Consider the following 21,469-nt stretch of genomic DNA (forward strand, 5'->3'; position numbering starts at 1 on the left):
GGTGTCTGTATGTTTTGAATTAGTTATCAGTTGAGGAACGTGATGGCAGGCACGTAGAGCTCCAGAGCGAGACTCACTTCCGGGTTTCTTTACCATGTATACACAATAACAATCCCATACATATTATATTATAAAGTCTGTTTTTGAGTATGTTTGTTATGCCGTCATGCTGACACTGCTGGACGGATTTTGAAAAAATCTGGAATCAGCTTACAGCCGAAATTAACACACAGGCTACTATTAAAAGTGTGTAGTAAAGATATTTTTTTATTTGAATAACACACAAATCAAAAAAGTTTTGCATCACCCCGGTTCCCAGAACTCCTGAACATAGACGTTGTCTGTGGATGTTGTATCACAGACCCAGTCCCTTTGACCAGAGATATCACTAAACCCGCCCAAAGATGTAAAGAACCATGCATCAGCAGCGCCTATTAGACGGAGGGGGTCCGACAGCCGATCAGTTCCAGTCATTCCACCAGGAAGGAAGTACACGGCTCGTGTTGTCTGTAGTTCAACCATGCCTAGACGGTCAATAGCGCGGATCGATCGCGTCCGCCTTGTTACTATGTGTCAGGAAGGGCTCTCAACAAGGGAAGTGTCCAGGCATCTCAGAGTGAACCAAAGCGATGATGTTCGGACATGGAGGACATACAGAGAGACAAGAACAGTCGATGACATGCCTCTCTCAGGCTGCCCAAGGACTACTACTGCAGTAGTTGACCGCTACCTACGGATTGTGGTCGGAGGAACCCAGCCAGCAACACCACCATGTTGAATAATGCTTTTCTTGCAGCCACAGGACGTTGTGTTACGACTCAAACTGTGGGCAATTGGCTGCTTGATGCGCAGCTTCACTTCCGACGTCCATGGAGAAATCCATCTTTGCAACCACGACAAAATGCAGCGCGATACAGATGGGCCTAACAACATGCCGAATGGACCGCTCAGGATTGGCATCACGTTCTCTTCACCGATGAGTATCGCATGTGCCTTCAACCAGACAATCGTCGGAGACGTGTTTGGAGGGAATCCGGTCAGGCTGAACGCCTTAGACACACTGTCCAGCGAGTGCAGCAAGGTGGAGGTTACCTGCTGTTTTGGGGTGGCATTATGTGGGGCCGACGTATGCCGCTGGTGGTCATGGAAGACGCCGTAACGGCTGTACGACACGTAAATGCCATCCTTCGACCGATAGTGCAACCATATGGGCAGCATATTGGCGAGATATTGGTCTTAATGGACGACAGTTCGGTCCCCATCGTGTACTTCTTGTGTATGACTTTCTTCAGGATAACAACACCCCTCGACTTAAGTGGGCAGCGTGTTCTCCAGACATGAAACCTACCGAACACGCCTGGGATAGATTGAAAAGGGCTGTTTATGGACGACGTGACCCAGTAACAACTCTGAGGGATTTACGCCGAATCACTGTTGAGGAGTGGGACAATCTGGACCAACAGTGCCTTGATGAGCTTGTGGATAGTATACCAGGACGAATACAGGCATGCATCAATGCAAGAGGACGTGCTACTGGGTATTAGAGGTTCCGGTGTGTACAGCAATCTGTACCACCACCTCTGCAGGTCTAGCTGTATGGTGGTACAACATGCGATGTGTGGTTTTCATGAGCAATAAAAAGGGCGGAAATTATGTTATGTTGATCTCTATTCAAATTTTCTTTACAGGTTCCGGAACTCTCGCAACCGAGGTAATCCAAAACTTTTTTTGATGTGTGTATAAAGCGAAATCTAGAACAATAGTTACTGTTAGAAGAAGGTATTTACTCTGACTTTTGAACTGTATCGTATTTGTGAAAATACTTTTATTGCTTAGTTTGCCCTACATAATACTATTAAATGTAATGAATACAATGCTTACACAATCTTAAAAGTGTTTAGTCAATACCTCCATACAAGCCCGTCGCATTTTAGCCGCTAATGTCAGGCATACCATATAACTTGAGGATTCACAACGACAGTGTCATTTAAATGCTGAGACAGAGAAACGTGGTGCCTTTAAATGTAGAACGTGGTAGGCTTTCAGTTAACCTGAATTTGATTATGATACAAACACATCAAGACAATCATGATCTTCTCCATGATAGGCATGTCGCAAACAGTCATGAAATTATTTACTCCCTTTCCTGGCACGTTTTGTAATTGGCTACTCGGTGGCGTAAAAACTTTTTCCGTAATTAGACGAGTGAGTAGTGAGCGACATGTAGTACGTTAACGTCTCCCAGCGTCTCAGAATTTGATTTTGATTATTATTGTTTTTATTATTATTATTAGTAGTAGTAGTAATAGCAGTAGTATTTTTATTCTGGCCCGTGCAGTTTGCTAGCCCACAAGTGGCTGGCCCCTAAATACCTCCAAGAGATAGCATTTGTTATGGTGCATATGCGTCATTTGTGAGTTTCGGCACTAACATTTCTCTATAAATGACTGTTTAACCACGGGTAGCACCGTTGGAGCGCAGTTAGTAATAATAATAATAATAATAATAATAATAATAATAATAATAATAACTCTATGGCCGGCCACTGTGGTCGAGCAGTTCTAGGCGCTTCAGTCCAGAACCGTGCTGCTGCTACGGTCGCAGGTTCGAATCCTGCCTCGGGCAGGATGTCCTTAGGTTAGTTATGTTTACGTAGTTCTACGTCTAGGGGACTGATGACCTCAGATGCTAAGTCCCGAAGTGATTAGAGCCAATTGATTTTGAATAATGCTGTCCTCCATTGCAACATGTGAAATTGTATTAACAAAATTCCTCCTAACACACACACACACACACACACACACACACAGAAATCAACTAGACATCATAGACAAGGAAATAAAAAGCAAATCAGAAAGTAAGTCTTAAAGCAAATCTCTTTAAGAGCACAGCTCACTAAAAGAATAACAATGTACCACGCATAGCTGGCCACCATCGTGCTACGCAGTGGCATACGGTAATTGCTCTCTTGCTGCAGTTACAAAAAATTCGACATATAACACAGGCTCCCAGCAATTCGCAAATAGCTGAAAATAGCAACAAACAGCCTAACACAGTTAATTAACAAGCTCATTCTAGACCGCTTGTGTGCAAACCACAGAAGAACCACTTCAAAAGTGCAACGTAACAAGGGTGACGGAGCTTCAGGACAGTTGTTCAACAAGTTCAAATCGCTGCCCAGTGACAGAGGTAGGTGCTCAAAACAAATATTACTGCAGTTTTCAGCTAAGAAAAAATTCCACGGCAGGTTCCCGGCCATCAAATGGTTGAGCGTTCAGTGACTCGGAATTGGTGCCTCCAGAGAGCCAGCTCCCTTAACATACGACTGCACGCCCATGTATCACAGCTCGACGCCACAACACTACCGCCCTGCAGAAGTGTGCCCACTAGTTACCCAGCAACCAGGCAAAGATGTTCCCGCAGAGCGGTTGCATGCACGAAACTTATCTGTCGCGCGCGGCTCAGTATGTTCTGAAGCAAAGTTTGGGACAAAACTAGCATATACCTTCATGAGCGTGGGACACCACCTAAAGAGCACACTCAGGCTGCCTGGTGAACCAGCCGATGGTCGTTAGCTTGCCATGCAGATTCGATCTGGTGTAAGTCAACACCCTGTCTCGCAATTTAGTATGCTGCACATGTTCTCTTGTGTATTTCTAAGATCACTTAACGGACTGACTGCACTAGACGCCATAGGTGGCGCCATGATATGGTACATTGTGAGTTCCTTTATCAATCCAGCAAGACACAGTTGAGGATATCGCAGTTAAAACAATGAATAAACAACAAGATCTGTCAGAGATCATAAAAAATCACTATCGGAACGTCTCACACGATGCAGAAATTTTACCGTGATGGCACATAGAGTCACAGTATTGTGTTTACGTAGTGGTGTGGCTTTACGCAAGGGAAGACAGTTTGGACGATGATATGAGAACTCTTCAGCCACCAAAATTTCGACCTATTCGCAAGATTGAAGAGTTTGCAATGTTAGTGCATGCCAACTGTTTCAAAACGGTAAACCATCTCACAGCACAATAGGAGTCTTTCACAGGAAGCGCTACAAAATTCAGACTGATGACCTGAACTTATGCTTCCCAGCAATGTGTGCTATACATCCTCATGCAAGACCAGCATGCTTATCACACGACGGTTTGTGTGGATGTGATCGGTAATTATGATGAGCCGGCCGTGGTGGCCAAGCGGTTCTAGGCGCTTCAGTATGGAACCGCGCGACCGCTACGGTCGCAGGTTCGAATCCTGCCTCGGGCATGGATGTGTATGATGTCCTTAGGTTAGTTAGCTTTAAGTAGTTCTAAGTTCTAGGGGACTGATGACCTCAGATGTTAAGTCCCATAGTGCTCAGAGCCATTTGAACCATTTTTGAGTTCTGATTACGATTTGATGTTTGTCAATCGGATCATACTGGAAAAGAAGCATGGTCTTCCCAGTACGGTGCGCAACTGAATCGACAATCCGCCACTTAGAGAATGTCACTATCGCCAACACAGAAAAAAAGGCGACAACACTGGGCAAAAGGCATTGTGATACTTGAAGTGTTCAAATCCAATTGGTGACTTGGAATTCTACCCAGCTGGTTATCCCAGTATGATCCCAGCTATTTACGCGATTCAGTTCGTCGCAAGCCTCCCGAGCTATAGCGTCGAAAGAACTGGCTGTTGCTACACTATAGCACAAATGCACATCGCTCTGTCCTTGAGGAACTCATAAAGCAACAGGGCACCGTTTTATCACAGCCTCCGTTCAACGTGTCTCGCACCATGCGACTTTTCTGTCTTTCCCCGCACTCCTTGGGGGATGTAGATTTCATTCGGCTGAAGAGGACATTACTACCGCAAGAGAGCCGGTACGGGACCTTCCTGCCCATATGTATCAGCAGCTGCGTGGGCGACTACGAGCATACCCGCCAACGACAACTATTTTGGGTGAGGATGAGGAGCTGTTTAAGTTTTCACCGTGGCCATGTGGCCTTCAGGCCAAAAACCGATAAAAAACATAAAATGTGTACACAACCTTGGCTATATGTCCTTCTGGACTAACGCCAATAAACAAAAAGAAAGGGAAGTGTAAGTCGCGCCCGCACGCATCAGTCTGAAAAATTAATAATTAATAACATGAATAAACCATTTTATTAAAAAAATTCTTTGGATGTCAAACATTAGAACTCTTAAAAGATAGCCATCTTTTAAAGTCCATTAGACCAATGTTTAGTAATCTCCATAGAAGCTGATGTTACTATAACGTGGTTATTCTTTGTGCCCCGTAGAGTAAATGGAGTGCAGTTCAGTAACAGAGATTTGTACTCCACGGCAGTCACAATAATTTGCATTATCAGATAGAGAATAAGAATGTAGTATGACACAGTATCCCTGAAGACTACAGAAGCGAGGAACCTTTGCTTAGAAATTGAGTGATTGACTTTCAGTTATTTGACTCTCATCTGCTGCAGTTCTAACGACAGTTTATGGGGAATGACTGGTTGGTCAGGCTGTCACTACCAGAAATCGTTGGCTCACTCAGGTAATAGCTGTTCGTCATCAACCATATAATGTGTGCTTGGTAAACTGTTCTGTCAAGTGTGACAATCGTTACTGTGTTTGAAAACAGCAGGGTAGTCCGTGTACGCACTTCACGTGTTGGCTTAACGGCCAATGTTTCGATGCTGTCATTTACGCGTTTTCGTCACGTTGATAACATGAACAGTATGCCGCAAATGCAGCAATAACCTTTTTGTAATGCAAATGCAGGAACTTTTCATACGACGGTGTATTCGTGCAGTCATGAACTTATTAACGTAGTTCTTTATAGAAGCCGAAATATACGGCTCTAACACGTATATGGTAAGTTATTATGGCAAAATAGACTTGCACCATAAGCAATACGTGAGTGGTCCAACGTCTTCCCATGTGAGTCGGCAGGTAGAAGTATCTACGCTCAGTTACAGAAAGTCACAAATGCAAAATCTCACAAGATGATAGTGACGATTTTTTTAATGGAAAAGTATGACGAAAAAAAAGAAAGATCTTCAATGGTAAACATCGAGTATAACACCACAAATGACACGTTAACAGAATTTACTGAGAATGTCAGGCCTGTCCATAACATGTTTCTATTAAATAAAACAAACGGGCTTGACAGCTGCTAAATAGTGGCAAAATTTAAATTGATCAAGTTACATCAAATGTGCAGCCCTGTACCATTTTAAATGCAATTGGACCAACACGCCATTAAGCAGGTGGTCTTAATTTTTTGGCTCTTAAGTGTATTTCATTGCCCAATCGTATCCTGGTATTCGGTCTTTTGCTTCTAATATTTCTTTGGCGTATGGCGCCTTTCTCATTGCTGAAGATATTAACTTTGTCCATTCAGCTTTCTCAATTTCTAAGTTCAGCAAGACGATAGAGTTCTTTTTACATCTCCGCACTACTTTGATCATTGATTGTCCGTGCAGAATCCAAAGTCTGTGTTTAGCAGTGTTACCACTACCTAAATTGTTAAATTCTGCCACACTCCCTATTTTTAAGCCTGGCATTTTTATTCCCACTCTGCAAACCTCATTGCTTTGCTGTCTCTCTGTCATTCATTTTGGACAAGAGTGGCTATAAGCTGCGAATAAGAACCAGTTTATCGTGCATTACAAATCATTTTTCTTACTATGGAGATGTGGTTGGTTCCTCACTATAAGAGGTCGTACCTCAAAGTACTAGCTGCATTGGTGACAAGCCGAGTTCAGAATAACATGACACGAACTCGAAATTACACTCGCGTATATTCCGAAAATATTTCAAGGAAAATACGAAGGCGTGCTGAAAAGTAATGCCTCTGAATCTTTTATGTGAAAACTCTTAAAGATTTCCCAGTTTTAAAAATGTTATTAACATCCTAAATATCTGTTCTCTACATATTTGCAGGTCTCTGTGACTAGAGGGCTACGAATTGTAGCATGTAACATGGCGGTGTATAACCTAACTGTGTCGGTATGTGAGAAACAGCGTGCTGTAATCGAGTTTCGAATTCAAAGAGTTCGCTGCCATGTTTGCAACAAAACGAAGCCTTGGGTTCGCTTTCACTGCCCGTTCTCCATACAGTCCCCTCTTCACCCCATCCAATTTTCATCTGTTTCCAAGACTTAAGGAGCACGTTCGATGACTGCACTTTCATAGTAACGAAGCAGTGGAAGCAAAGATGAGGTTGTGGTTTCGTAAAGAAATTGAAACAGTCTATAGTGACGGTATCAACGAAATTGTCCCTCGTTGGGAGAAAACATGTGTCTGTTGGCAGGGCGAGTATACCGAGAGACAATTATACAATGAAGAATAAAGATCTAGGACATTACCAATGTTTGTCTCATTGAAAAAGGTCTAAGAATTTTTACATAACAAATTCGGAGATATTATATTTCAACAAGTCCTGGTATTTAGTGTTTTTCTGCTTGTCTGAGTTCCCATGGTTCACTTTGGTACGGCACACTCAAGCTGTCTTTATGACTTCTTCTGTGGGGTGTCGAAAGGATGTGGAACGCTGTTATCGGCTGACGTTATGGAATTTTCACAGTAGAGGGGAAATAAGAGTGCCTGTGTCATTAAGAAGTACGAAGCAATTATCCTTCAAGCATGCATGCATGTCCGTACAAACAGGCACTACAGCGACCACAGCCGTCAAGAAATTCCGGAAATGTATTCGCAGTAGCAAATATGACCCACTAGCGACTCTATTTTGGAATTACGACAGCGAAAATTCATGGTAGACAGGTACTCAAACATGGATTTCCCTCTGTAGGCGAGCAGTCACCTTGAACGCTTCGGGTATCCGTGTACGAATCACAGCCAATCTTCCCATCCAGGAAGTACATATTTGATGAGAGTAGGAGGCCTGGCATTGGCGAATAAATACGAAATAGCAGTGGCTGCGTTGTTAGGAAGTACGATGCAATTTTACTTCGAATACGCAAGCATGGCCGAAGGAACAGGCACTTCAGTGAGTACAACCGTCAAGAAACAAAGCAAATGTATTTTCAGTTGCGATTATGAACACCCATCAACTGTGTATTGAAATGGCGACAGTGACAATTTGTGACAGACTGGGTCTTGAACCCGAATTTCCCAACTTAACGCGAGCGTTCGCCTTCGGTTATCCCTGCACGAATTACGGCCAGGCGCGAACTTCCATGCACGCATATCTGAAGGAATATTTCATTCTACTTCTTAATAACATAGGCTCTGCTTTTTCTTATTTATTCTCCAATACCAAGCCCTAGCTCTAAATACAGGGTGTTTCAAAAATGACCGGTATATTTGAAACGGCAATAAAAACTAAACGAGCAGCGATAGAAGTACACCATTTGTTGCAATATGCTTGGGACAACAGTACATTTTCAGGCGGACAAACTTTCGAAATTACAGTAGTTACAATTTTCAACAACAGATGGCGCTGCAAGTGATGTGAAAGATATAGAAGACAACGCAGTCTGTGGGTGCGCCATTCTGTACGTCGTCTTTCTGCTGTAAGCGTGTGCTGTTCACAACGTGCAAGTGTGCTGTAGACAACATGGTTTATTCCTTAGAACAGAGGATTCTTCTGGTGTTGGAATTCCACCGCCTAGAACACAGTGTTGTTGCAACAAGACGAAGTTTTCAACGGAGGTTTAATGTAACCAAAGGACCGAAAAGCGATACAATAAAGGATCTGTTTGAAAAATTTCAACGGCTGGGAACGTGACGGATGAACGTGCTGGAAAGGTAGGGCGACCGCGTACGGCAACCACAGAGGGCAATGCGCAGCTAGTGCAGCAGGTGATCCAACAGCGGCCTCGGGTTTCCGTTCGCCGTGTTGCAGCTGCGGTCCAAATGACGCCAACGTCCACGTATCGTCTCATGCGCCAGAGTTTACACCTCTATCCATACAAAATTCAAACGCGGCAACCCCTCAGCGCCGCTACCATTGCTGCACGAGAGACATTCGCTAACGACATAGTGCACAGGATTGATGACGAGGATATGCATGTGGGCAGCATTTGGTTTACTGACGAAGCTTCTTTTTACCTGGACGGCTTCGTCAATAAACAGAACTGGCGCATATGGGGAACCGAAAAGCCCCATGTTGCAGTCCCATCGTCCCTGCATCCTCAAAAAGTAATGGTCTGGGCCGCCATTTCTTCCAAAGGAATCATTGGCCCATTTTTCAGATCCGAAACGATTACTGCATCACGCTATCTGGACATTCTTCGTGAATTTGTGGCGGTACAAACTGCCTTAGACGACACTGCGAACACCTCGTGGTTTATGCAAGATGGTGCCCGGCCACATCGCACGGCCGACGTCTTTAATTTCCTGAATGAATATTTCGATGATCGTGTGATTGCTTTGGGCTATCCGAAACATACAGGAGGCGGCGTGGATTGGCCTCCCTCGTCGTCAGACATGAACCCCTGTGACTTCTTTCTGTGGGGACACTTGAAAGACCAGGTGTACCGCCAGAATCCAGAAACAATTGAACAGCTGAAGCAGTACATCTCATCTGCATGTGAAGCCATTCCGCCAGACACGTTGTCAAAGGTTTCGGGTAATTTCATTCAGAGACTACGCCATATTATTGCTACGCATGGTGGATATGTGGAAAATATCGTACTATAGAGTTTCCCAGACCGCAGCGCCATCTGTTGTTGAAAATTGTAACTACTGTAATTTCGAAAGTTTGTCTGCCTGAAAATGTACTGTTGTCCCAAGCATATTGCAACAAACGGTGTATTTCTATCGCTGCTCGTTTAGTTTTTATTGCCGTTTCAAATATACCGGTCATTCTTGAAACGCCCTGTAAATATGACGTTCCTGGACAGAAATATACGTAACGTACGAGTGGAGGTTGTGACATACGGACTACGTTAGGACGTGGTTCGCGCACGGATAGCAGAAGTGATTAAGGCTACCGCTCGCATAAAGCGGTAAATACGGGTTTTGGTCCCTGGTCCAGCACGAATTTTCTCTGTCGTCATTCCAATATACAACATGATAATAGCGATATGCTTGTAAACAGATGGCGGTCGTATCGCGTACAGGAGGTATAAAAGTATAAAAGGGCAGTGCATTATTGGACCGCCATTTGTACTCGGTTGATTTATGTAAAAAGCTTTCCGAAGTGATTACGGCGGCGCAACTTGAATTAATACACCTTGAACGCGGAATGGTAATTCGGGCTAGACGTACTGGAAATTCCATTTCGGAAATCTTTAGAGAATTCAGTAGTACGAGATGCACAGTGTCAGGAGTGCGCCTAGAATACCAAATTTCAGACAACGCAGTGGCCGACGGTCTTCATTTAACGACCGCGAGATGCGGCGTTTGGGTAGAGTTGTCAGACCTAAAAGACAATCAATACTGAGTGAAACAACCGCAGCAATCAATATGGGACCTACAACGAACGTATCCGTTTGGACAGTGCGGAGATATTTTGTGTTTATGGGTTATGTAAGAAGACGGTGGAGGCGAATGCCTTTGGTAGCAGCACATCGCCTGCAGCGGCTTTCTTGGCTGGTGACCATATCGGTTGAACCCGAGACGACTGGAAAACCGTGGCCTGGTGAGATGAGTCCTGAATTCAGGTGGTAAGAGCTGATGGTAGGGTTCGAGGATGGCGCAAGCGTCACGAAACCATGGACACAGGTGGCCACGAAACCATGGACACAGGTTGTCAACAAGCCACAGTGCAATATGGTGGTAGCTCCGCAATGGTGTGAGCTAAATTTATATGATCATTGACTGGAAATGGTCGGGTTCAGGTATTTGGAGACCATTTGCAGCCATTCCTGAACTTTATGTTACCAAACAACAGCTGAATTTTAATCAATGACAATGCGCCTTGTCACAGGGCCACAATTGCTCGCGATTGGTTTGAAAAACATTCTGGACCACTAGAAGGGACACTATACAGGGTGTTACAAAAAGGTACGGCCAAACTTTCAGGAAACATTCCCCACACACAAATAAAGAAAAGATGTTATGTGGACATGTGTCCGGAAACGCTTAAATTCCATGTTAGAGCTCATTTTAGTTTCGTCAGTATGTTCCTCCACCTACGCTCAATGGAGCACGTTATCATGATTTCATACGGGATACTCTACCTGTGCTGCTAGAACATGTGCCTTTACAAGTACGACACAACATGTGGTTCATGCACGGTGGAGCTCCTGCACGTTTCAGTCGAAGTGTTAGTACGCTTCTCAACAACAGATTCGGTGACCGATGGATTGGTAGAGGCGGACCAATGCCATGGCCTCCACGCTCTCCTGACCTCAACCCTCTTGACTTTCAATTATGGGGGCATTTGAAAGCTCTTGTCTACGCAACCCCGGTACCAAATGTAGAGACTCTTCGTGCTCGTATTGTGGACGGCTGTGATACAATACGCCATTCTCCAGGGCTGCATCAGCGCATCAGGGATTCAATGCGACCGAGGGTGGATGCATGTATCCTCGCTAACGGAGGACATTTTGAACATTTCCTGTAACAAAGTGTTTGAAGTCACGCTGGTACGTTCTGTTGCTGTGTGTTTCCATTCCATGACTAATGTGATTTGAAGAGAAGTAATAAAATGAGCTCTAACATGGAAAGTAAGCGTTTCCGGACACATGTCCACATAACATATTTTCTTTCTTTGTGTGTGAGGAATGTTTCCTGAAAGTTTGGTCGTACCTTTTTGTAACACCCTGCAGAGAGGTCAGTTGGTACCAAAACCCTTAAAGGGGACACTTCCTCAATTATGGACGGCTGTAGAGGCACCATGGCTCAATATTTCTGCAGGACACTTCCAACGGCTTGTTGGGTCCATGCCATGTCGAGTAGCTGCACTACGCCGGCCAAAAGAAGGTCCAACATGGTACCAGGAGGTAACCCATGACTTTTAACACCTCAGTTTTCAGCCAATGGTGATTCATATTCGCAATCGTCGATAAATTTCTTGCATTTTGTAGTATACTTCATTTGGCGAGGGATGCTCTTTTTGGATGTTCTTGTCTGTTCCTTACATCCTTCCTGCTTTGTGGGTTATGCATTATTTTGGTCCTCAAGCATCAAAATTTCTTCACTTCGTCTGTTCTTAATTGAGATGACAAGTTTGTCGTTAACGTCTTGTTGAGAACCAGCAGAAATGGTATTAGAATCGGGCATTATTTGCATAAATTATCCAGCGCCTTCTTCCCCTGTGTGAAGATCTTAATCCTGTTGCTCCCTGTGGCTCCTCGTTTGCGCTCAGTGAGTAATGGCTGCCGAGTGCGGCCCGCCGCCACTGATTAGAGGCCCCCTCGGCTGGCGGTAACGAGTCGCCGCTAGCGTAGAGGGCGGCGGAGGCGGACAGACCTGTTGAGCCCCCTGCGGGCGCCGCCTTTGCAGGGAGAAGCTGCCGGGGCGCTTCTTCGAGCTGAACGTGCACTTCGGGCTGTTCGTGGGCAGCCAGGGCGACTTCTCGGAGCTGTTCCTGGGCCACCTGGAGAACCTGCGCGGCTGCCTGGCCGACGTGCGCTACAACGGCGTCGACGTGCTGCGGCGCGCGCGCGAGAGGCACGGCCACGTCGACGTGCACGGCGTCACCTGGACCTGCGCGCCCGAGTTCGACGCCGCCAGCGACCGCGACATCAGCTTCGTCGAGAACGACGCCTTTCTAGCGCTGCCCAACCTCATCTCGCGCACCGGCGTCAGGTAAGGGCTGCGCAGCGGATTACCTCGAAAAGTGTAAAACCGGAATTTGGTTGCAATAATTACACGTCTGTACTTTGATAAACAATATTTTATTCAAAGTAATCTCCATTGCTATTTGTACATTACTCCCAGCTCTCTGGCAAGCTACACTACTGGCCATTAAAATTGCTACACCAAGAAGAAATGCAGGTGATAAACGGATATTCATTGGACAAATATATTATACTAGAACTGACACGTGATTACATTTCCACGCAATTTGGGTGCATAGATCCTGAAAAATCAGTACCCAGAACAACCACCTCTGCCCGTAATAACGGCCGTGATACGCCTGGTCATTGAGTCAAACAGAGCTTGGATGGCGTGTACACGTACAGCTGCCCATGCAGCCTCAACACGATACCACAGTTCATCAAGAGTAGTGACTGGCGTATTGTGACGAGCCAGTTGCTCGGCCACCATTGACCAGACGTTTTCAATTGGTGAGAGATCTGGAGAATGTGCTGGCCAGGGCAGCAGTCGAACATATTCTGTATCCTGAAAGGCCCGTACAGGACCTGCAACATGCGGTCGTGCATTATCCTGCTGAAATGTAGGGTTTCGCAGGGGTCGAATGAAGGATAGAGCCACGGGTCGTAACACATCTGAAATGTAACGCCTACAGTTCAAAGTGCCGTCAATGCGAACAAGAGGTGACCGAGACGTGTAATCAATGGCACCCCCATACCATCACGCCGGGTGATACGCCAGTATGGCGATGTTGAATACACGCTTCCAATGTGCGTTCACTGCGATGTCGCCAAACACGGATGCGACCATCATGATGCTGTAAACAGAACCTGGATTCATCCGAAAAAATGACGTTTTGCCATTCGTGCACCCAGGTTCGTCGTTGAGTACACAATCGCAGGCTCTCCTGATTGTGATGCCGCGCACAAGGGTAACCGTAGCCATGGTCTCCGAGCCGGTAGTAGATGCTGCTGCAAACGTCGTCGAACTGTTCTTGCAGATGGTTGTTGTCTTGCAAACGTCCCCATCCGTTGACTCAGGGATCGAGACGTGGCTGCACGATCCGTTACAGCCATGCGGATAAGATTCCTGTCATCTCGACTGCTAGTGATAGGAGGCCGTTGGGATCCAGCACGGCGTTCCGTATTACCCTCCTGAACCCACCAATTCCATATTCTGTTAACAGTAATTGGATCTCGACCAACTCGAGCAGCAATGTCGCGATACGATATACCGCATCCCGATAGGCTACAATCCGACCTTTATCAAACTCGGAAACGTGATGGTAAGCATTTCTCCTCCTTACACGAGGCATCACATCAACGTTTCAGAAGGCAATGCCGGTCAACTGCTGTTTGTGTATGAGAAATCGGTTGGAAACTTTCGTCATGTCAGCACATTGTAGCTGTCGCCAACGACGCCAACCTTGTGTGAATGCTCAGAAAAGCTAATCATATCACAGCATCTTCTTTCCGTCGGTTAAATTTTGCGTCTGTAGCACGTCATCTTCGTGGTGTAGCAATTTTAATGGCCAGTAGTATATGAATGCCGCACCATAAAAACAGTTCTTCTTTTGAAGCGAAGCAGCCAAAGAGTCATTTTCGTACATTTTCATACGAACTGAGACGTTGTTCAGCGACAGCGTGTCCCGGTGATACAATTAGACGATAATTGGACGGAGCCAAGTCTGGAGAACTGGCCGCATGCCCTAGTATTTCCCAATTCAATGCATGGATTGTTTCCCTGACCCGTTTTGCTGTGTGTGATGGGGCGTTGTCATGGAGCAATTTGCCTCTGTGTTGCCTGTTTCCAAATTCCGGTAGTTTTTCACGTAATGCTAGATTTAAATCGATCACTTGCTGTTGGTAGCGATCAGTGTTAACGGTTTCACTGGGTTTTAGCAGCTCTTCTGATCCCACCAAACACAGAGTATTGTGTTCTTTCCAAAGCGATTTGATCTCGCAGTGGATGTCGATGGTTTGCCGGGATTCACCCATGATTTACGACGCTTAGGATTGTCATAATACATCCATTTTTGAACACCTGTCACTATTCGATGGAGAAACGACTTTGTTTTGTATTTGGCGAGCAGCATTTCACAAGTGGTCTTTCGATTTGCTTGCAGTTCATGCGGAACCCATCTTTTCACTTTCTGCACCTCTCGCGTAGCGTCCGAGCGAAGAAAAATGACTTTCTGCGTCACATTCAATTCTTCCCCGAGTTCCTGTTGAGGCTGAGTATCGTCTTCATCCACTAAGGTCTGCAATTCGTTATCTTCGAACTTTTTCCGTGGTTTCCCGCGCTCGTCATTTCTCACGTCAAAATCGCCACTTCTGAGTTTTTTGAACCACTCGAACCACTATGTTATCCCAAGAGCATGATCGCGGAAAGCTTCGACAAGAAAATTCGATGCGATCCTGCAGCAGTTTACTTCAAATGATAACAGAAAACCTCTGCTGTCCGCAAATCGTAGTTCGTAGGCACAAAAGGCGACGTGTTTACGGGTTTGTAACAGATAATGATATATGGAACTTGGGTTGTGTGTGTTGACATTCGTCGTCACCGTTACAGGAAGCAGATGGCCCTGCAGACGCGGTTTCACGGACCCTACACTGACGGCCAGCACCATCTACAGGGAAATTCCGGTTTCATATTTCTACACCTGGTATACACGGTAACATCGGTGGAGTAACGAAACGAGGATACTTCTAATTTCTCATACGAAAATAGTTAAAAGCTGACACATAAAAATAAAAAAGACCTACGACGAAGGAAGTACAGAACGGCATCTGACTCTGACAAAAGAATGAAGTTAAAAACACAAGATAGTACCATGAACTTCTACAAAGTGAATCTTTTGTTTGGTAAAGATACTTCGAAACTTTGAAATTGGCACCTATAAGCCCAACAGATGTTCTGAAATAATTACAGTATTGCTTGGCCGAATGTTAAACTGAAAAAAAACCGCATGCATTTACCAAGGATAGTTGTGGAACACACAATAGTACTGCTCAGACTAAATTCTGGCGAGGAATCGTCCTAATATGCTGGTGCTGCTATAACTACTCACCATTAATTAGCAGCCCAACATGAGCAGAAAGTTGCCTCCGTCTCTGGCTGCCTCAAGTACGATGCTGGGATCGCACAGAGGAGAACTTTGGATCCCCGACTCGCTGCTCCAGTGGCGGCTGCATATTGCAAAGCTGTGTTCGGCACCACAACCTGCGTCGAAATCCCTCTTGTCTGTGTCATTCCAACACCTCGCTCTTTCCTTACCACCAAGAAAACATGACCACCAATCATTTTACAATTGTCCAGTGTCTGCCTGTGGCATAATTGCTTCTGTACCAAAGTATCCCATCAAGAATGTGCACCATGTTAAAATTAAGTCCATTGACCTCTTTAGCGTCCCCTCCTCTCTAAAAAAACTTCCTTCTGTGTGATGCGACCTCCGGACATCACATGGGTTTTACCAATCGGCATTTCGCATCCAGCAGCTAGCTTCACTTCTCAGGTCCTGGGACAGTTAATGAACTATGCCCGGGGCTAACTCCTTAATCTGCGACAGATTCATGTTTTTTGGAATACTGGAGACTTTTATCTGCTTGGGACACTATTCTTAGTATGTGTTGTGCACCGACCTTCTCCCATCCCACAGTGCTCTGCTCGCTAGGCGAAAGTGCAAACATACCATAAAACTGATCAACAGCTGTATTCCGCCAAGAAACTGCACGATGACACAATTTCCAGCTTGACAGCACTCCTCTACCTGCAGCACGGCCCGGCTCTGTTTCCATGAACACCTGTGTCCCAGCTGCATCCCAAAGCTCGTTTTTTTCTGCTGGACCTCCACCACATGTGGATGAGATTCCCAAGCTCTCTCAGAACAGCAAAGAACAAATACACCACCAGTTGAAATGTGAAAATGCTATTCAAGAAATAAGTCACCAAGAAGTCAGCACATACAGTAACTGCAGTCATGTTTAGTCTTTAAAGGCATTGTTGTTAGATCCTACTTCTGCATTGTTCTCTAGTTGAAGTAAGTATGATATTGAATGAAAAGAGACAAGCAAAATGGCTTGTCGTTTTTCATGACCAGATGTTCCTGATGATAGAATGTTGGTATGCCTACGAGGTATTCGGTTCCCTCACAACACTGAAGATAACTCTTATCTACGACTGAACTGTGTATCGGTTCCAATTCATATCCCAATAGCTTGTTAGATGCAGGTATTTGTCTGAGTTGACCGATTTCAACTGTGAGTCTCTACAGTTATCATCAAAGATTACTACGTTTTTCGTTTTGCGAAGTGAAAAGTTTTACATTTCTAGACATCTGAGACGAGTTGCCAGTCTTAGCACCATTTCTAAATCTTATTGATATCTGACTCTTTGCGCAGCTTTTTTCAGGCATTACCACATTACAGATAACTGCATCATCTGCGAAAATGTCTGAGCTTACTATTAACATTGTCTGCAAGGTCATTAATACACGGTATAAATACCATATTTGTTTGACAGGTATTCGACCGTGCTATGGAACTTTGTTCAATCCAAACGATTCCATTTGCGTTCAGAATACGTTCTAAAATTCTACGACGAACCGACGTCAAGGAAATGGGACGATAGTTTTGTGGGTCCCTTCTGCTGTCCTTGTTGTAGATGGATGTGACCTGCGCCTTCTTCCAACCACTAGGCACATTTTTTTGCTCGAGTAATGTACATTATGGTTAAAAGAGAGGATAATTGCTGAAAATTTGCTGTAGGGTCTGTCAGGTATTGTTTTTGTGAGATGTTTTCGATTATATTCTGCTACGACAGTAGTTGAAGGTTTCATGCATTTCTCTCTTGACAGCCGAATATGTTTCATTCAGCATCTCGCTACGTACAGCTCTATGCTTCGTTTTGAACTTGCTACGAAATGCCTCCTATTTCTTTATGAGTTTTATTACAGTGACCATATACCATGGAGCGTCACTCCCATCATAAACCGCTCTACTAGGTACATATCTATCAAGTACGTGATCATCTTGTAATGCTACTACTCGATTAACTTACGAGAAATCATAATTTTAACAAGAATTTCAACTTTATAAACAGTGGTTGATATGATTGCTACATTTCCAGTGTACATCTTGGGCGTTACAAAATATCGGATGGTAACGTACAACTGGGATAAATTTTTGAAACTCTAGTAAGTCTGAGATATGGCAAGCCATTTGGATTGTCTCTTCTTATTCAATATCATAATTCAGCTAGAGGATGATGAGGAGGCAGAACATAACAATAATAGCTTTGAAGAGTGAAAAGACTGCAGTGACTATAAATGCTAACGTCTTGGTGACTTCTTCTCTTATTTAGCTTTTTTTATATTTAACATGGTGCTGGTTCTGTTCTTAAACTTTTCTGAGAGAGCTTGCGAGACGGCACACTTGTTGGACACAGGACAGGTGATGCCGGATCTGGCAGAAAATGCTGGCCTTTGTTATGTAGCTGGGACGGGTATTTACAGACAAAGAGTTGGACCATGCCACAGGTAGACAGAGATGCGTTTTCAGGGTGGAAGTTGCGTCACCTGGAGGCTCCCTGATGGGTGGCATCTTTTGTTTGGCTTTATAGCGTGTTTCAATTGTGGCCAGGTGAACAGAACTGCGAGATGGAAGAGAGAACTTCTATCAGCAGGAGGCCAGTATTTTGCCATGTTCAACAGATAAAAACCTCGAGCTTTTAAAAACACATGAAGAGGCTGCAGAATAAGTGGCTAGCCGTAGGCACAGTTCTTTAACTTTCCCACACTCTGGTAGGCGAGCCCTGCTGCTGTGTGCAAAATTGTCAGTTGGTAAAATTCATGTGATGTCATGAGGTCAGACCACATAGCTGGAAGTCTTTTAGAGAAGAGGGGACGACAGAGAAGTCATCGGGGCTTTTTATCATTATGCACATTTTGGATGAGATATTTTGATGAAGAAGCAGTTATGCCTGACAGTGCATGTTAAATTATTGACAGTCGTGTTTTCTTGGTGGGAAGGGAAGAGCTGGCTGTTCTATTCTGATAGATAAGAACGGACTTTAGGGGGGACCTTGACGCTGAAGGCATCTCTACAGGCTGCAGTCTCTACTGGAGCTGCCCGTCGCAGGTCCAATGTTCGAGTCTGCAGAATCGCAATACTAGCGTCGCACTTCAGAGACCCAGAGACAGAGACCGCATTTTGCTTGTCTCTCACTGGTAATTTATGGGGAGCAATACTAGCAATACCAACACATTGGGACAATCGCTGATCAGAATTCAGTCTCAACATTGTAATTACTTGTTCCACGTCCATCAGTGTACTGGTAGATGCATTATTATCAGCAAAGCAGTTATTGTAATCGATCAGTAGGAAAATCATGAGTTCTTTCAGAACATCAGTTGCACTTACGGTTGTTAATTTCAAACTTTTGAAGCAACTTTGCCAAACGGAAGATTCACTTTATTTTGAGCTCATGGTACTTTTTTGTATCTTTAACTTTTTATGTCATAGAGTCAGCTGCATTTCCATATTCGTTCATTCTTTGAATAAATTAATATGTTTATTCCAATCTTTTTCTTGTTAAAACACTTTTTTTTATTTTTGAAAGTGGGCAATTTCCCCTCCCTTAGGATTCACAGCTAAGGCCTTAACATTCCTTTGGTTTATTAATCTGCTTTCATGTAGTAATGTGGCGTGAATCTTACGCGTGTGCGTCTGCTTCATAATTAATTTTTTTAATCGGGTTTCAATAGACATGGGGTTTTGCAAGTATGCATTTCTGCCTGGGTTTTTGCGTATCGACTAATAAAAAGATCAGTTTTTCAGTTAGATGTTATTTATTCGTTGCATTTGCACCAATTTTTGACAAAACCTTTTCCATTAAACAAGGCGTACTGACAAACGTGAACTTAGAAGGTTATTGGACTATGACTAAACAAATTCCGACAAGGCTCCACATTGGTGGGTCCTGAAACCTCCATATAAATGACGTTCTAATATTACGACATTTTTCAGAGCTGTTGTAGTCTGCATGTAATTAAATTTTTAATAAAAATTATGAAGTCTACTAACGGAATTTGGTTTTACATGGTAACATGTTTGTCAATTAGAAAATTGCTAAAAATGTTTTCATATTGAAATTTTATTAAAGAGCTTTTGCAAGCAGACAAGTGAAATAAATCTGAATTGTATTTTAATTGCATAGTAATTTAATAAATTTAACAATCTTTTACTCAGATATTTGACTAATAATTCGTACATATTGCCAAGCTGGTTGCGATGAATCGAGTTTTCTGGAATGAGCGATAAATGGTAATTTTAAGTAAAATAATAGCATTATGGTGTCAAACAGCATGTTCATTAATTATATTGGAAATCTGACAAAAAATTGAAATTACAAGTTGCAAAACCGGCACAGTAATTTCAAACATTCCCCTAATCACTGCTTATGCATCGTATAATTGGTTAGATATGATCAAAAAGTTAACTAGAATGACATGTTACAACCTGTTCCTTTATATTTGACAGAAAGTTCTTTTGTGTGCCACGGTCCAGAGTTGAATGTTTCATATGTCTGTCACTTTATCTACACTGCCGGCCATCCAAAACGCAACACCAAGAACCACCAGATATCATAGCCAAATTGGTATGGGATATAAGGCGTTGAACAAAGATCATATGATTGAAAATACACCCCTCTGTGAAGCGAGGAAGATGATGAAATCAGTATTGGGTGTTGCTGCTATTTCTGGCTGGAATTGGTGCTACACGCCTCGGCATTGAATGGAAGAGGCTCTGGATCTGTTGTTGTGGTACAGCAGTTCATGCTGCTTTTACATATCGTCAAAGTTCAACAACCATAGACCAGATGTTTACCGGGATACCGGGAGGACAGGGAGAAAAAAGCAGCAACCAAGTCTGAAGGGCGAAGAAGAGGTCTTGAACATTGTGTGCCATGAATGGTTGCGCATTAATCTCCTACAACGTGCCCGTCGCCAAGCTCCAAAGGTATGGGAGCACAACAGGCTCCAACACTTCAGAGATGCAGATCTGGCTGGTTAGTCGGCCGGCAGTGCGAATTGGGGAGGGGGGGGGGGAGGGGGGAGGAGTGGAAGTGGAATCCAGTAACACCCAAAACCGTAATATCGCGTACAGGAGCAGTTTCTCACCACGGTGATTCTAGACTCTAATCTACCATCTCGGCAGCGCGGGCGGAATTGGGACCCGTCGGTAAAACAATTTCTTACCTTTCCATTGGCCATATCCGTCGTTCATTGCGCCATTGCCGGCTCAAACGCCTATGGTGTTGACTCAAAGGTAAACGCAGCAATGGACGCCTTGCGGACAATCTACACAGTTGCAAACGACGACGAATCGTATACGCGGGCACTGCTTGTTGCGCAACAGACCGAATTCTTTGTTATGTGGTTCGTGATTTGGCTGAGCTATCCATCACTGCGTGGCGCTCAGTATAGCCGTTATTATTTGCAGTGCAGCAACGAGGTGGGTGCAGTAGGTCTCGTCGGTCCGTCATTCTCTTCTGCAGACAGCGATTGCAGATCCTCATTACAGCTGTTTGGTTCCGTCCTACACGATCACCAATTTTTCTGAAGGGTAACCGCAATCGTTATAGGCAACTATTCTTCCTCCGCCGAATTCCGAAAGGTGCAAGCTTTCTTCTACGCGGCGTTCTGAAACTGCTTATTCAAAACAATTGCACAAAAGTACAATTCCAGTACA

At 44.3% G+C, this 21,469-nt stretch overlaps 1 protein-coding gene across 1 annotated transcript in view; it reads left to right on the forward strand.

The window, feature by feature from the left end:
* LOC124796073 (chondroitin sulfate proteoglycan 4) overlaps positions 1-21,469 on the forward strand; it is a 543,527-nt gene that overhangs the window by 35,050 nt on the left and 487,008 nt on the right. The window contains exon 3 of the mRNA XM_047260159.1: positions 12,405-12,710. Within this exon, the coding sequence (XP_047116115.1) occupies positions 12,405-12,710 (306 nt within the window). The remainder of the gene's footprint in view (positions 1-12,404; positions 12,711-21,469) is intronic.

This window comes from Schistocerca piceifrons, chromosome 4 (genome assembly GCF_021461385.2).
Source record: "Schistocerca piceifrons isolate TAMUIC-IGC-003096 chromosome 4, iqSchPice1.1, whole genome shotgun sequence".
Taxonomy (NCBI): Eukaryota; Metazoa; Arthropoda; class Insecta; order Orthoptera; family Acrididae; genus Schistocerca; species Schistocerca piceifrons.